Here is a 16,548-nt window from a genome sequence, read left to right on the forward strand (position 1 = left end):
ACTACCACTACCACTACCACTACCACTAATAATAATGATAATAATACTGATAATAATGATAATAAAGGTTAGAAAATGGTACCACATTATGTCTCTGAAATCCAATATGGCCGCGGTTTCCATGGCAACTGAATCCGTACATTTTTTTGTTGACAATTGGTAACAAATCTCCATTGTCATGTAATCGCTCACATCAAATATAAGCTCCTTACTTAAGAGTGGTATTTGCTGAGATAGGCTTATTCTGCCCCCCACCCCTTAACTCGACCAGTGACGAGCCCGTCAAGACCTCTTTTTTTCATCTTACCTTCATTTACGTTACTTTTATATACCTGTTTGCCTACAACTCCTGTCCTTGACACCCCAGGGGGAAGGAGACGATCCGTGGCGGCCATGTTATGAATTTTTAAACTAGGTTACTTATTTTTTATTTGCTGATTACTAAAACATTATGCTGGAGGGTGGTGGGCAGCCCCGGACTTACAGCGAACAGTAACCTTCACACTATATAGTACATTATATTATTATGTAGAGATCGGTACGCCCTTTTAGAGAGATGAATGAGAAGTAGAAGATGATCATTTACATATGTAATGTATAGACTGTTGGCGCAATGTGTGGCAAGTGTCTTGGGAAGAATTGAATGGAGCTCATTGAGGATGCGCATTCTGATGATTAGACAACACTCAAAGATGCACAGTTTTTTTGTTGCCCTTTAAAAAAGAAGCATTAATTAACCCTATCCGTACGTCGTGTTTTATTATCGTATCCGTACGATGTCGGTAAATCTGTGCTACCACTTTCCAAAGAGGAAAAGTACTCGTTAATCCGATCTGTACGCTTTGCATAGCAGTCTGTCAAAATAATTTTTTGAGAGATACTGAAAGTTTCAAAGAGATCTTCGTACTAGAAGTATTCTAAAATGTGAAGAATACAACCCCGGGGGTACAAAATGACAACAGGGCATACCAGTGGGGTTAATTCATGATTCGTACAGGTTTTTCAATTCCTATAAAAAATCTATTGTCCTTCTTTTTTATGTTTGTTATTCTCTTGTAACCCCTCTAATCTTCGGCACTTATATGACCTTATTGTGTTGCAAGTGCCGTACGGTAAAACTCTTACTATAACTAAAACTAAACTATTACTATTAATCTATTACTGCGTGTACTTGTGTGTTGTCAGGCAAAGTCGAAGAAGCCGAGTCAAGATGAGATCCAGAAGATGAACGCCCCCCTGCCCCTGAGGGAGGAGCTGATCAACAGTGTGAAGACACAGGAGATGGATGTGCTCATTATAGGGGGAGGGGCCACGGGGCTGGGCGTGGCTCTGGACTCTGTCACTCGCGGTGAGTACCAGTACAACTGGCTTGTGTCATTGGTGGTGAGTACACCTGGCTTGTGTGTGAGTACACCTGGCTTGTGTGTGAGTACAACTGGCTTGTGTGTGAGTACACCTGGCTTGTGTGTGAGTACACCTGGCTTGTGTGTGAGTACGCCTGGCTTGTGTCACTGGTGGTGAGTACACCTGGCTTGTGCGGACTCTCTCCGAGGTGTTAAAGAAGAATGGAAGGAAGAAGAAAAGACATATAACTGTATTTTTATTTTGTTAAGTATTATGCTAGAATGAAAGAAGAAAAAAGCAAGCTTACTTTATTCTTATCAAGAATGAGTGGCAAAAGATAAAGCTCAAAGATGAAAAATACTTTATTTTGTCGAGAATGAAATACAATGGATAAAATGATATTATTTGATCAAGATTGAAAGAAAATAGGTGAAGGTACATCACTTTATATTGACCATTTCTGTGTTTCACGATCTACTCCATCAGTTTGTATCATCATTTGACTGCGTTGAGGGTGGTTGGCGGGTGTCTTATCATTCAAGCAACTATTGTCTTTATCTCCCCTCCCTTCTTTTTTATGTGTTTGTTACTCTCTTGTAACACCTCTCATTTTAATCTTGGGCACTTATATGACTTAATTGTGCTGCGAGTGCCGTTAAGCACTTACTAAAACCAAAGGTCGTACTTGACAAGATAGTTTACTCAGCCAAAAAAGCTATTTTGAAGCTCTCTTTCGTTTCTCCAGAAGGAGAATAGGAATAGCACAGTTTGTTAGTTTCACTTTTATTGTTTTTCACACAAGTAAGGTAACTCTGATCACAAAGTCCGCACTATTTTTTTGAAGAAGGCACCACCGAATTTTGAGGACACTTTTTTAATTGGCTCAAAGAGGGGAATTAATTATCTTTTGTTATACACAATCTTTGCTAAAACAAAGAACTTATTTACCTCAAATTTGTAACATTTTAACATTTTAAAATCTGATTGTTGACCCGAGCCCAGTCGGGCAGTGAACTGTTGTGAATGCAATCAACTTGTGTTTCGCGCGCTCATATGACCTTATGCAGTTGTTAGCGCCGTAAAACTCATTCAAAAACAACCCCCCCCCCCCCCCCCCCCTCCCCCTCTCTCTCTCTTTCTAGGTCTGAAGACGGGCCTGGTGGAGAAATTTGACTTCTCCTCTGGCACCAGCAGTCGCAGCACAAAGCTGATCCACGGAGGCGTCCGCTACCTGCAGAAGGCTGTGTTCAATCTGGACATTGAACAGGTAAGTCTCACGTCATGAATGCCTCCTCCCTGGGATTCTTAACCCATTCACTACGTGACTAGATCAGTCTGTGCCTCCTAGCTGGGGTTCTTAACCCATTCACTACAGAACTTTGTTTTTTCTCGTCATGAGCAGGTCAATTTGTGCCTCCTCCCTGGGATTTTTAACCCATTCACTACAGAACTTTGTTTTTTTCTAGTCATGAGCAGGTCAGTCTGTGCCTCATGGCTGCGATTCTTAACCCATTCACTACAGAACTTTGTTCTTTCTCGTCATGAACAGATCAGTCTGTGTGTGCCTCATGGCTGAGGTTCTTATTAACCCATTCACAGTGGGTGGTTGGCGGGTGCTCTGGTGTGGTTTGCTCCTTCTTTCCTATCAAACATCTGTCGTCCTTATCTCCCCTTCTTCTTTTTTATGTTTTTTACTCTCTTGTAACGCCTCTTAACTTCTGGCGCTCATATGACCTTATGCAGTTGCGAGCGCCGTAAAACCTCTACTAAAAACAAAAAGAAACCGATGGTTTAGTAATCACCTCATTGTGTGTGTGCGACTTTTGTTTTCACTGATGGGTGTGTGATTTTTGTCTTCAGTATCGCATTGTGAAGGAGGGTCTGGGAGAGAGATGGTTAAGTAATCCCCTCATTGTGTGTGTGTCACTTTTGTCTTCAGTATGGCATGGTTAAGTAATCACCTCATTGTGAGTGTGACTTTTCTCTCCAGTACCGCATGGTGAAGTAGGCACTGGGGGAGAGATGTTTTAGATATTGCTTAATTGTGTGTGACTTTTGTATTCACTACACACCAATGGTTTAGTAATCACCTCATTGTTTTCGTCCTCAGTATCGCATGGTGAAGGAGGCACTGGGAGAACAGATTGTTTAGTAATCTCCTCATTGTGTGTGATTTTTGTCCTCAGTACCGCATGGTAAAGGAGGCACTGGGGGAGAGAGCCAACCTGCTGGAGATCGCCCCCCACCTGGCCTACCCCCTACCCATCATGCTGCCTGTCTACCAGTAAGTGGGACCCTTCCAAAGTGGGATCTGTGGGTGGTTGGTGGGTGCTCTGGTGTGGTGGTTTGCTCCTTCTTTCCTATCAAACATCTATTGTCTTTATCTCCCCTCCTTTTTTATGTTTGTTACTCTCTTGTAACTTTGTAACTCCTCTAATCTTCGGCACTTATATGACCTTGTTGTTTTGTAAGTGCTGCAAAATCTTACTAAAACAAAAAAATGGTATACTTTTTCCTCCTTGTAAAACGCTTATGTGGGTGGTTGGCGGGTGCTCTGATGTGGTTTGCTCCTTCTTTCCTATTAGACATCTATCGTTGTTTTATTTCCTTCCTTCTATTTTGTGTTTGTTACTCTCTTGTGACACCTTTAATCTTTGACACTTATATTATGACCGTATTGTGTTGCAAGTGCTGTAAAATTCTTACTTGTGGGTGGTTGGCGGGTGCTCGTGAGTGGTTTGCTTATTCTTTCCTATCAAACATCTATCGTGTTTATCTCCCCTCCTTCTTTTTTCATGTTTGTTGCTTCCCTGTAACTCCTCTAATCTTCGGCACTTACATTATGACCTTATTGTGTTGCAAGTACAGTAAAACTCTTACGAAAACTTAAAAAAACCCAGTATGTTTCCCTCCCTGTAAAACTCTTAACCAATCTGACACTTGGTACATTTTCCTCCTTGTAAAACGCTTAAGTGGGTGGTTGGCGGGTGCTCTGGTGTGGTTTGCTTCTTCTTTCCTAGCAAACATCTGTCGTCTTTATCTCCCCTTCTTCTTTTTTATGTTTGTTACTCTCTTGTAACACCTCTAATCTTCTGATGTTAATATGACCTTATGCAGTTGCGAGCGCCGTAAAACCTCTACTAAAACTAAACTAAAACTCTGAACCGTTGTGACCTTGGGTACATTTTCTTCCATATAAAACTAGAAACCAATCGGACACTTGGTACATTTTCCTCCTTGTAAAACGCTGAACCAATGTGACCTTGAGTACGTTTCTCCCCGTGCCAGGTGGTGGCAAGTGCCCTACTTCTGGGCGGGCATCAAAATGTACGACCTGGTGGCCGGGGGACAACTCCTCAAGCCCAGCTACCTGCTCAGCAAGAACAAGGCCCTGGAGTTGTTCCCCATGCTCAAGAGAGACGCCCTCAAGGCAGCGCTGGTCTACTACGACGGTGAGAATGGCGGATTGTTTCATAGTAATATAATATTGTAACGAATCTAGATCTAGATAATCTGTAGGCACTAATAACCTGTTATGTCTCTTGATGAGATGTACTCAGAATGTGTTGATGTACTCAGAATGTGTTGTTCACGGTGACACAGCTCTGGGGGAAGTGAAGTCTCCCTCCTTAAGTCAGGTACAGCTTCCGGGTCAGTTCCAGTAATCAGTAGTGATGTGCATTCGCGTATTTCTTATTCAATAATTACATTATTACATGATAAGTATAATAATAATGAATAGCATTTGTATAGCGCATATCCCCCCTCGATCCACTGCACAGCCCTAAATGACATCAGAGCTACCCTTCTCCGTCCGAGACCTAACATTGACAACACACTCTATGGAACTTTACAGTAACTGCAGCAAACCTGCACTTATCACTACATGGCATTGGACAGAAGGGCGAGAGCCCAGCTGTTGCTGGATCGATAACAACAACAACAACAACAATAACATCCCCCCTCAAAAGCAAGCGCTATGCGCTGTACACTATATTTTACCCTATCTGTACGCCCTGGGGTCAGTTTGTATCCCCGGGGCTGTATTCTTCACATTTTAGAATACCCCTAGTACGAAGGTCTCTTTGAAACTTTCAGTATTTCTAAAAAGGTCTTTTTGACAGACTGCTATGCAAAGCATACAGATCGGATTAATGAGTAAATTTCCTTTCCTAATCCTCACTATCGTCATTTTCCTCTATTTCTTCTGTATGTTTGTCACTCTCTTGTGACCTGCTACTTCCGGGGTGCCTTGATAGTCGAAGCAGACTTTGTGCTGTTGAAGCTAGAGAGGTGATCAGAGTAAGCCTGATTCCCTGTAAGGAATTCTCTGTTAACATCCACCCCTTGGCACTCATTTGACCTTGTTTAGTTGCGAGCTCCGTTATACCTCTACTGTGGGTGGTTGGCGGGTGCTGTGGTGTGGTTTGCTTCTTCTTTCCTATCAAACATCTATCGTCCTTATCTCCTCTTCTTCTTTTTTATGTTTGTAACTCTCTTGTAGCACCTCTAATCTTCTTGCGTTCATATGACCTTATGCAGTTGCCAGCGCCGTAAAACCTCTACTAAAACTAAAAACGTGTCCCCCCCCCACCAGGCCAACACGATGACGCCAGGATGGCTCTCTCCCTGGCCATCACGGCGGTGCGCCACGGTGCCTTCTGCCTCAACTACACCAAGACGCTGAGGCTCCTCAAGACCAGCGTGGGTGGCAAGGAGCAGGTGTGTGGGGCGCGGGTGCTCAACACGCTCACAGGTACGTTCAAGGACACATCTACCAATGTGAGGCCGCGGGGTGAAATCAGGCGCTCGTCAAAATTACGAAATCGGAGAAATTGGTGTTTTAAGGACAAGCGGGCTAACCCAGATTTCAGAATCTGTTTTGTTGCAAAAGTGGGCACTGCCCTTCCTATAGTAGAAGGTTGGTTTCATAGGTGTGTATATTTGTTTGGTTATAGAGAAAACACTCCTTGTCTTTTAAATAAACTGAACAAGGGGCAAAAACTTTACCTTCGATTTTCTCAAAACAACATTTTTCGGGATAACCCCCTTGTGCTTAAAAGCGACCAAATGTGAGGCAGCGTGGTAAAATCCAGCGCTCACTCGTCAAAATAACGAAATCGGAGAAATGGACATTTTTCCACCAGTTGGGAAATTTTTATCGAAAATTTTTAGCTTTTGGCTTAACCTCTTTTATGTCCATATAAAAACATATTTTCGTCTGAATTTTACTGAAAAATGCTGATGAAAGGCACAAAATATGTCATCTTTCAGTTTTGAAAGACTCTTTAGCTATATGTTTCCAAACTTTGGAGGCTATTTTCTTTGTAAATTTCCCCATTGAAACCAGGCAGCCTCACGTCCCTCAATCACAAATATCTTGAGTTCTTTTCAAGATAAATGGATATTTATTTCATTTGAAGCAAGGTAAATAGATCAGGTTTCTGATGATAAGATTAACTCCACATGCCCCCAAATTGAGGAGCGCCTGATTCCACCATATTTTTTTCTCTACTTCTTTTGTATGTTTGTCACTCTCTTGTGAACTGCTATTTACGGGGTGGCTTGGTAGTCGAAACAGACTTTGTGTGGTTTCATTCTTCTTTCCTATCAAACATCTACCGTCTTTATCTCCATTCCTTCTTTTTTGTGTTTGTCACCCTCTAGTAACGCCTCAAATCTTTGGCACTTGTATGGCCTTATGCAGGTGCAAGTGCCGTAAAACTCTTACTAAAACTATCAAATAATACAATGCATCCTCAGGAGAAGAATACGACATCCGCGCCAAGTGCGTGATCAACGCCACGGGCCCGTACACGGACTCAGTCCGCTCCATGGGCGACACGGAGTCCAAGGAGATCTGCCAGCCCAGCTCGGGCGTCCATATCGTCTTGCCGGACTACTACAGCCCCGAGAGCATGGGTCTCCTGGACCCCGCCACGTCGGACGGCCGGGTCATCTTTTTCCTGCCCTGGCAGAATGTAACACTCGCAGGTTGGTTAGTTGGCGTCGTTGTTTGAGCTTGTTGTGTTGTTGTTGTTGTTGTTGTTGTTGCTGTTGTTGTTGAGGGTCGTCTTCTTCTTGCCCTGGCAGAATGTCACGTTGGCAGGTTGGTTAGTTGGCGACGTTGTTTGAGCTTGTTGTGTTGTTGTTGTTGTTGTTGTCGTTGTTACTTTCGTCATTGCAAGAAACATGCGTAATAAACGATTTTTTACCCCCCCGGGCCAGTGCCACTGACTGTAGTGTTTTTAGGCCATTCCCAAAGGCGGGACATTTCTCATTTAAGCATAGTAGAATTGTGAATGGGCTGACTCCTGTCACGCTCATAACTGTGCCTGATCTACAACAGGGAACTGCTGCTTTTTCTTTCGTAATCCTTACTATTGTCATTTCCCTCTACTTCTTTTGTATGTTTGTCACTCTCTTGTGACCTGCTATTCCCGGGGTGCCTTGATAGTCGATGCAGACCTTGTGCTGTTGAAGCTAGAGAGGTGAGCAGTCTAAGTCTGATTCCCTGTAAAGACTTCTCTGTTGACACCCACCCCTTGGCACTCATATGACCGTATGCAATTACTATAAAAAAAAATGTTGCTTTCTTGTTGTTGTTGTTGTTGTTGTTGTTGTTGTTCTTCCTGCCCTGGCATGTTAGGTGGCATGGCTGTTTGAGCTTGTTGTGTCGTTGTTGTTGTTGTTGTTGTTGTTGTTGTTGTTGTTGTTGTTGTTGTTGTTGTTGTTGTTGGGTTTTTTGTTGTTGTTGGGTTTTTTGTTGTTGTTGTTGTTGTTGAGGGTCATTTTCTTCCTGCTCTCTCTCTCTCTCTCTTTCTTTCCCTCTTTCTCTCTCTCTCTCTCTCTCTCTCTCTCTCTCTCTCACACACACACACATACACACGCACACAATTCTCATATGGCCTTATTGTGTTGCGAGCGCCGTAAAATCCCTGCTCAAACTACAATCTCTCTCTGCCCAGGCACAACCGACACTCCGTGCAAAGTGGAGGACAACCCTCAGCCTACGGAGAAAGAGATACAGTTTATCCTGAAGGAGATCAGAAATTACCTCAGCCCAGATGTGGAAGGTGAGAGTGTGGGTGGTTGGTGGTGGGTGCTCTGGTGTGGTTTGCTCCTTCTTTCCTATAAAAAGTCTGTCATCTGTATCTCCCTTCTTTCTTTTTTTATGTTTGTTACTCTCTTGTAACACCTCTAATCTTCGGCACTTATATGACCTTATTGTGTTGCAAGTGCCGTGAAACTCATACTAAAACTAAAGAAGGTGAGAGTGCGTCTCGAAAGACGACGTGAATTTGTGTGTGTGTGCCTGTGCATGTGTGTGTATGCATGTGTGTGTGTGTGTGTGTGTGTGTGTGTGTGTGTGTGTGTGTGTGTGTGTGTGTGTGTGTGTGTGTGTGTGTGTGTGTGTGGTGGGGGGGGGGAAAGGAAGGGATGTATGGAGAGAGAGCTCTGAAATGTCCAATTCAGGTTATATACATACTTTACATGCTACACTTTATCTGCTCTTACCGTGAAGAGGTTAAGGTGTTCGCCTCTCATTCAATAGGTCTCGGGTTCGAATCCGGATAATGACACTTATGCAGTTGCGAGCGCCGTAAAACCCTATACTAAATTGAAAAGGATAATGACGGAAATTTTTCTTCTCTAACAAAATTGTCTCTCTTTTCACCTTCTTTCCTGCTCTCCAGCAATATTCTGTCGTCTGCTATTGTCTCCACTTTCTGCCCCCTCCCCCCTCACCTCCATCCTCTGCCCCCCTCTTCTGGGCTCCTGACTCTTTCTGCAGCCTTTCTACTACTACTCCTAGGCTCCTCCTTACTGCTGTCTTTCTGCCACACCCCTGATCTTCTGGTAGGAAAGATCTACACCTAGCCTTCTCGGACATGGTTGAAAAATCTCGGAGGTCCCGTGTGCAAGTTGCGCACGTTAAAGATCCCTTGGTGGTCCTAAATAGATATGAGTACGCCTCGGCTGCCACCCAGGCAAAATTAAAAAAGGTTGAGACTTGATGAATTTCCAAAATTATTTTATATACATTCAACGTTTCGGCCGATCACGGGCTTCATCAGGAATATAAAAAAAAAACCCAAGGTAAATTTCAACTTACCACAAATTGTTGAACACATTACTCAATTACCTGATCATGAAAATAATGTCAGCTGGAGTCGTTTCTGTTTTTAAATTAATAAGACGAATATTTGGAGTGATTTTCTTTTAGTCAGAACACAATGTTTTATGTTACTGTTGTACGTTGTACTGTATTGTAAAGCGCTCAGAGCCTGTGTACTTTAATCGGGGTTGAGCGCTATATAAATGTCATTTATTATAGTTATTAGTATTATTATTATTATTATTTAAAAGAATCTGTTATATGTTTCAGTACGTCGAGGAGACGTTCTATCTGCCTGGAGCGGTATTCGACCTCTGGTTTCCGACCCGAACAAGACAGACACGCAGTCCATCGCTCGCAATCACGTCATCGAGGTCTCCAAGAACAAGCTGGTCACCATCGCCGGTGAGACAAAAAATACCGTCGGTGGTTAGGCTACCGGACACGTAATCGTGAGTTTGCGGGTTCGGGGGTTTGAGCCGCGGGCCCGATGTTGTGTCCTTGGGAAAGGCAGTTTACACGAATTTTCCCCCACTTAACCCCCCGGTGAAAATGGGTATCCGGCCATAGACAGCGAAAGATCTTGTCAGTTTGTTAGCGTTTGAGTGCTTAACCAGCTGTTTGGACTCTATGCTTCCCGGGAAGCTGAGAATGTTTCTGAGTGTTCTACGGTCTGCTGGGGTAATAATATAGTGTAAAGTGCATAGAGCTTGCTTTCGAGTGGGGACATGCGCTATACAAATGCTATTTATTATTATTATTATTATTATTATTATTATTATTATTATTATTATTTTTATTACTGCTGTGGAAAAAACCAAAAAAATAACTAAAACTGACTGCACATTTTTTCTTCTGTCTCATAGACTTGTTTTTCTAGACTGTGCACTGTTGTGGCCAGTGCTCTTTTGTCATCATCATCATTGCCTTTCTGACCCTGCACGGTGGGTGGTTGGCGGGTGCTCTGGTGTGGTTTGCTTTTTCTTTCCTATCAAACGTCTATCGTCCTTCTCTCCCCTTCTTCTTTTTTATGTGTGTTACTCTCTTGTAACACCTCTAATCTTCGGCACCTATATGACCTTATTGCATTGCAAGTGCCGTAAAACTCTTACTAAAACTAAACTTACCGTTCCCACACTCATCGTCAACCCGCCTGCCTTATTACTAATCTGTTCACTACAATATGTATAATAATTTCGTTATTCAAAGACATGTATGTGTGGAAAGAATCTCTTGTCTGTGTCTACTATGATATCATCATCATCCGGTGCCTGGCCGACTGGCGTGGCCGATCATGGACCTCCACTTCACTCTGTCTTGCTTTGCAGCGATGGTGTCTGTCGTTCTTGCTGCTCCCAGCCATGTTGTCATCTTGTCCAGTATCTTTTCCCTCTGTCTCCCTCTGTCTCTCTTTCCATCAAACTTGCCTGTTGTTACAATATTCTCCTATGCTTCTTTCCGCCTTGTGTGTCCGAAGAAATTTGCCTGTCGCCTTCTTATATTCGTCATAAGCTGTCTTCTGCAATTTGCTTCAACCAAGACTTCTTCATTCGTTTTTCTAGCTCTCCCTGGGATACGTAGCAAGTGTCTTATGAACCACAACTCTATTGCCACAATTGTTCTTTCCAGCTATGACATAGACCAACTAAAACTAAAAGAAAAGACCTTACTAAAAGAATGTCTCTAAACTCTCTCTCCATGACTTGCACTGACCGCAGGTGGCAAGTGGACGACCTACCGCTCGATGGCGGAGGAGACGATGGACAAAGCGATCGAGGTGTGTGACCTGAAGCCCAGCAACCCGTGCCGGACCAAGGGACTGTTGCTGGACGGGGCGCACGGATGGTCACCCACGCTGTTTATCCGACTGGTACAAGATTATGGACTGGAGAACGCTGTGAGTCGGCTTGATTAACCCAATTTGTATTGATGGGGAGGTAAACATTGCAATGTGAAAATGTGATTCTTTTGCTGTCTGGCGGTAAATTTCAATTTACCAGAAATTGTTTATCACATTAATCATCTACGTTTTAGTCCATTCGTCCACTGCTGGTGAGGGTGGCTTGAGGGTGCTGTATTTCTTTTTCTTCCCCTCTCCTCAAAATATCTGTGATTGTGTCCATGTGCTTCTCTTCCAACTCCCAACTGATCTAAACCAAACGGATAGTTGGATAGTTGATGCGTGCTGTGGTTTGGTTTGCTCCATATGTTCCTAGCAAACGTCCATCATCCTTATCTCTCCTCCTTCTCTTCTTTGTATGTAGCTCTCTTGTAACACCTCTAATCTTTGGTGGTTATATTACTTATTTGTGTTGAAGTTGCAGGAAAACTCTTACTGAAACTAAGCTAGGTGGGTGGTTGGTGGGTGCTCTGGTGTGGTTTGCATCTTCTTTCCTATCAAACGTCTATCGTCTTTATTCTCCCCTTCTTCTTTTTTATGTTTGTTACCTCTTGTAACACCTCTAATCTTCTGGCGCTCATATGACCTTATTGCATTGCAAGAACAGTAAAACACTTACAAAAACAAACTATGCTAGTCTTCTATTCTTTTTCTCAACTTGAAATGACTCCCATATTGTGTTTATGTGCGTCCCTTCAGCTCAACTCAACTGGCCCACCACGGATGAATCATTCCTGTGGGTGGTTGGCGGGTGCTCTAGTGTGGGTTGCTCCTTCTTTCCTATCAAACATCTATCGTCCTTATCTCCCCTTCTTCTTTTTTATGTTTGTTACTCTCTTGTTACATCTCTAATCTTTTGACGCTCATATGACCTTATACAGTTGCGAGCGCCGTAAAACCTCTACTAAAACTGAAAAGAATCACACCTTTCTTTTCTTGTTCTCCCCCAGGTGGCCCAGCATTTAGCCCGCACCTATGGAGACAAGGCCTTCAAGGTCGCCAAACTGTCGAACATGACGGGCAAACGGTGGCCGGTGGTAGGCAAGAGACTGCACGAGGAGTACCCGTACATTGAGGGAGAGGTAAACTGTTTGTCTCGTCTCCCACGTTTATTGACAGGGGAGCTGGTTTATTAGATGTAAATGTTTCGTCCAATCACGGGCTTCATCAGGAACGTACAAAAAAAGCAAGGCAAATTTCAACTTTCCACAAATTGTTTTTGTTGGGGTTTTTTTCAGATATAAAAATCTGAAAATCGTGGGTGGTTGATGGGTGCTCTGGTGTGATTTGCTCCTTCCTTCCTATCAAACATCTATCGTCCTTATCTCTCCTCCTTCTTTTTTGTGTATGTTACTCTCTTGTCACATCTATTCTTTGGCACTCATATGACCTTATTCTGTTGCAAGTGCAGTAAAACTCTTACTAAAGCTAAACTAAAAAGTCTGAAAATCGGTATTTCTAAAATTGTGTGGTTTCTGCCCCATCTCCAGGCAGCTCGTTGTAAAAATAGTCCATATGTGTCACGATACGGTGGTATCAGGCGCTTGTCAATTTTTGGGCAGGTAGAGTTATTGGTATCTTAAAGCTTGTTTTTGTCAGGTTTTCTAAAAAAAAAAAATCCATTTATCTTGACTACATGCCGAGATATTTGCGAATGAAGTAGGTGGGGTTCAGAGGTAAAATAAGTGAGAAAATGGGCGCCAAAGTTGAGTTATTTCCTTAGCTTGAGAGTCCATGGAAACTGATAATTTACATTTTTTGTGCCTTTAATCAACGTTTTCAGTAAAATTCATCCAGAAATGTTTTCTTAATGGGCCTGAAAGGTGTTAAGCCAAGAAGAAAAAAGAAAGGTAAAAATTCCAAATCTATCAGGAAAATGCCAGTTTCTTCACTTTGATGATTTTGACGAGCACCTGATTTCTGCACACTGCCTCACATATACGACATGATGTAGACGACCTGAGTCCCTGAGTTAGAACTTTAATTTTTCATGTCGACCGGATCAATTTCAACATAATTTCAGATTTTGTGGTCTTACTTTGAGTGGTTGGAAAACATTATTTTCATAATTTTTTTTGTCACATATGTTTAAGCTTCGTAATAGCTAATGTTGATTATTTCATGAATTGTCGATTTCTTGACTGGGTTTTTCGTTTTTCTTTTCAGTCATCACAAGAAAGTGGGTGGTTGGTGGGTGCTCTGGTGTGGTTTGCTTCTTCTTTCCTATCAAATGTGTATCGTCTTTATCTCCCCTTCCTTCTTTTTTGTGTTTGTTACTCTCTTGTAACACCTCTAATCTTCGGCACTTACATGATCTTATTGTGTTGCAAGTGCCCGTAAAACACTTACTAAAACAAAGCCATCATTTTTCAAGAAATGGATGTAACTTTAAAATGTTGACTTTTCAGGTGAAATACGCAATCCGTGAGTATGCGTGTCGCGCCATTGATGTGCTGGCTCGGCGGACGCGTCTGTCCTTCGTGAACGTGCACGCTGCTCAAGAGGCTCTACCCCGTGTGGTGGAGATGATGGCTCAGGAGCTCAAGTGGAGCGAGGAGAGGAAGAAGGTACGACGCCGACAAGACTGTTTTGTGGGGCTGTGTTCATTCGTGCTTGTCTTTATGTCTGTGTGTATGTTTTGTATGTCTATGTACATGTGTTGTGTGCTGAAGCCAAGAGTGGGTGGTTGGCGGGTGCTCTGGTGTGGTCTGCTCCTTCTTTCCTATCAAATATCTGTCGTCCGTGTCTCCCCTCCTTTTTTATGTTTGTTACTCTCTTGTAACACCTCTAATCTTCTGGCGCTCATATGACCTTATGCAGTTGCGAGCGCAGTAAAACCTCTACTAAAACTAAAACTCTAATCTTCGGCACTTATGTGACCTCATTGTGTTGCAAGAGCTGTAAAACACTTACTAAAAACTAAAAAACTGCAGTACAAGAAGTGATGGTGAAAAATGTGTTTCATACTTGATTTGTAAAGAAAACTAACTGACTTAAGGGGATGTTTTCTTCCCAAGCTACCCCACACATCTAATTGCCTCTACTCCTCAAGACAACAATTAGAACAAACATGCAACTATTACCGAATGGCATCATGCAGAAGAGTTAACTCTCAGATGCTACTGGATCGCTAACAACAACAACTTGATTTGTCACTTTGGGGGAACGCTCTGCACCGCCTATCAGCAAGAGCTGGAGATGGCAGAGACAATGTTGCGGGACCAGATGGGTCAACCGTTCATCCAGGAGTGGCAGTGTAAGGAGGATCCCTGCTACGTCTTTCGTGGACGCAATAACAATGACAATGACAATCTTTGTTCATTTCGCAGGGAGGAATTTGTCTTGGTCGTTAACAGTGGCAGTAGACGTTACAAAGGTTAGGTGCACTCACGCATACACTCACAACAAGACTGGACATTAGTAAATACATGTCTCACGAGCTGAAACAACCCGCTCCGTAAAACATTCTCTCTCTCTCTCTCTTTTTTTCTCTCTCTCTCTCTCTCTCTCTCTCTCTCTCTTTCTCTCTCTCCCTCTCTCTCTCTTTCTCTCTCCCTCTCTCACCCTCTCTCTCCTCCCCCCCTCTCTCTCTCTCTCTCTCTCTCTCTCTCTCTCTCTCTCTCTCTCTCTCCCTCTCTCTCCCTCTCTCTCCCTCTCTCTCTCCCTCTCTCTCTCTCCCTCCCCTCTCTCTCTCTATCGCCGCCTATCAGCAAGAGCTGGAGATGGCAGAGACGATGCTGCGGGAACAGATGGGTCAACCATTCATCGAAGAGTGGCAGTGTAAGGAGGAGCCCTGCCACGCCTGTCGTGACCCCTTTGACCCTGTCTCGGAACCCGAGGGGGCGGGGCCGGGCACGGGCGAGCGCAGGAAGGGAGGTTCAGCGTCGCCGAGGAAGGGAGGCGGCTCGGTGCCGAAGAAGGATTTGTAAGACCGAGAGATTCGGGGGGACGGGGTGAGGAACGAGTTGGGTTCCGTTTGCTTCTCAAGTGTTTGGCCACTGAGATTTTGGCTTTGACGTTTGTGTTGAGTTTTGTTCAACGTTGGCACGGGCTGTGGCATCATGGAGTTGATTTTGTCTTGGAATTGACTTTAGAATTTTTGTTTGGTTTATGGATTGTTTTTGTCTGTGAAATTAGGAGGTCATCTGCATCTTCCTTAGTCGCCAGGTCGTAATATGCGCTCACTACCGGCGCAACCGAGCACACTAAACATAATTAAAGAAGGATTTGTAAGATAGAACAATTCAGGGGGAACGAGTGAGGAAGAAATTGGGTTCCGTTTGCTTCTCAAGTTGTTGGCCACTGAGATTTTGGCTTTGACGTTTGTGTTGAGTTTTGTTCAACGTTGGCAGGGGCTGTGGCATCATGGAGTTGATTTTGACTTTGATTTGACTTTGTAATTTTTGTTTTGATTATTGATTTTTTAAAATTTGACTTTGATTTGACTTTTTGTTTGGATTACGGATTTTTTTTGTCTGAAGTTATGACGTCATCTACATTTTCCTTATCACTTACAATTCCGTGTTAGTCGCCGGGGCGTAATATGCGCTCACTACCGGCGCAACCGAGCACACTAAACATGACTAAATGACGAATGGACGCACTGAGCTGAAGTAAATACCAAAAGATGTCACTCTTTATGACTGCTGAATGGTTGATGAACGTCTGAGAACGTCTCCTTCTTTTTTGTGTTTGTTACTCTCTTTTAACACCTCTAAATCTTCGACACTTCTATGACCTTATTGTGTTGCAAGTGCCGTAAAACTCTTATTAAAACGATTTTTTTTTCTCTCCCCCCCCCTCCCCCCCGTGATACAGGAAGAGATAGCCCACGCCGAGCGCTACCTGAGGGCAGAGATGGGTCTGGACATCAAGCGTCTGACGGAGAAGGACGTCCCGCTCAACTTCACCAAGGCGGAGATCAACCAGTTCGTTCATCGCTTCAAGTCGCTCGACGTTGACAACAAGGGCTACATCTCCATCAACGACCTCCGCCGCTACTTCAAGGTAACTCCAGTGAGGGAAGAAATGTACAGGTCTACCGCGCACATAGCACACACACATACACATTGTAAAACACATAGCACACACACATACACATTGTAAAACACATAGCACACACACATACACACAGTAAAACACATAGCAAACACACATACACATAGTAAAACAAATAACACACACA

At 43.4% G+C, this 16,548-nt stretch overlaps 1 protein-coding gene across 1 annotated transcript in view; it reads left to right on the forward strand.

Annotated features, from left to right (window-relative positions):
* The window catches only part of LOC101853754 (glycerol-3-phosphate dehydrogenase, mitochondrial), a gene marked incomplete in the record, with an annotated part of 57,515 nt that overhangs the window by 22,403 nt on the left and 18,564 nt on the right, over positions 1 to 16,548 (forward strand). Inside the window, 12 exon segments of the mRNA XM_013090375.2 lie at positions 1,186 to 1,348; positions 2,487 to 2,611; positions 3,531 to 3,628; positions 4,633 to 4,796; positions 5,942 to 6,100; positions 7,108 to 7,338; positions 8,313 to 8,420; positions 9,734 to 9,868; positions 11,182 to 11,360; positions 12,314 to 12,445; positions 13,772 to 13,930; positions 16,182 to 16,370. Coding sequence (XP_012945829.2) covers positions 1,186 to 1,348; positions 2,487 to 2,611; positions 3,531 to 3,628; positions 4,633 to 4,796; positions 5,942 to 6,100; positions 7,108 to 7,338; positions 8,313 to 8,420; positions 9,734 to 9,868; positions 11,182 to 11,360; positions 12,314 to 12,445; positions 13,772 to 13,930; positions 16,182 to 16,370 — 1,842 coding nt within the window.

Source organism: Aplysia californica, unplaced genomic scaffold (genome assembly GCF_000002075.1).
Source record: "Aplysia californica isolate F4 #8 unplaced genomic scaffold, AplCal3.0 scaffold01245, whole genome shotgun sequence".
NCBI classification, from domain to species: domain Eukaryota; kingdom Metazoa; phylum Mollusca; class Gastropoda; order Aplysiida; family Aplysiidae; genus Aplysia; species Aplysia californica.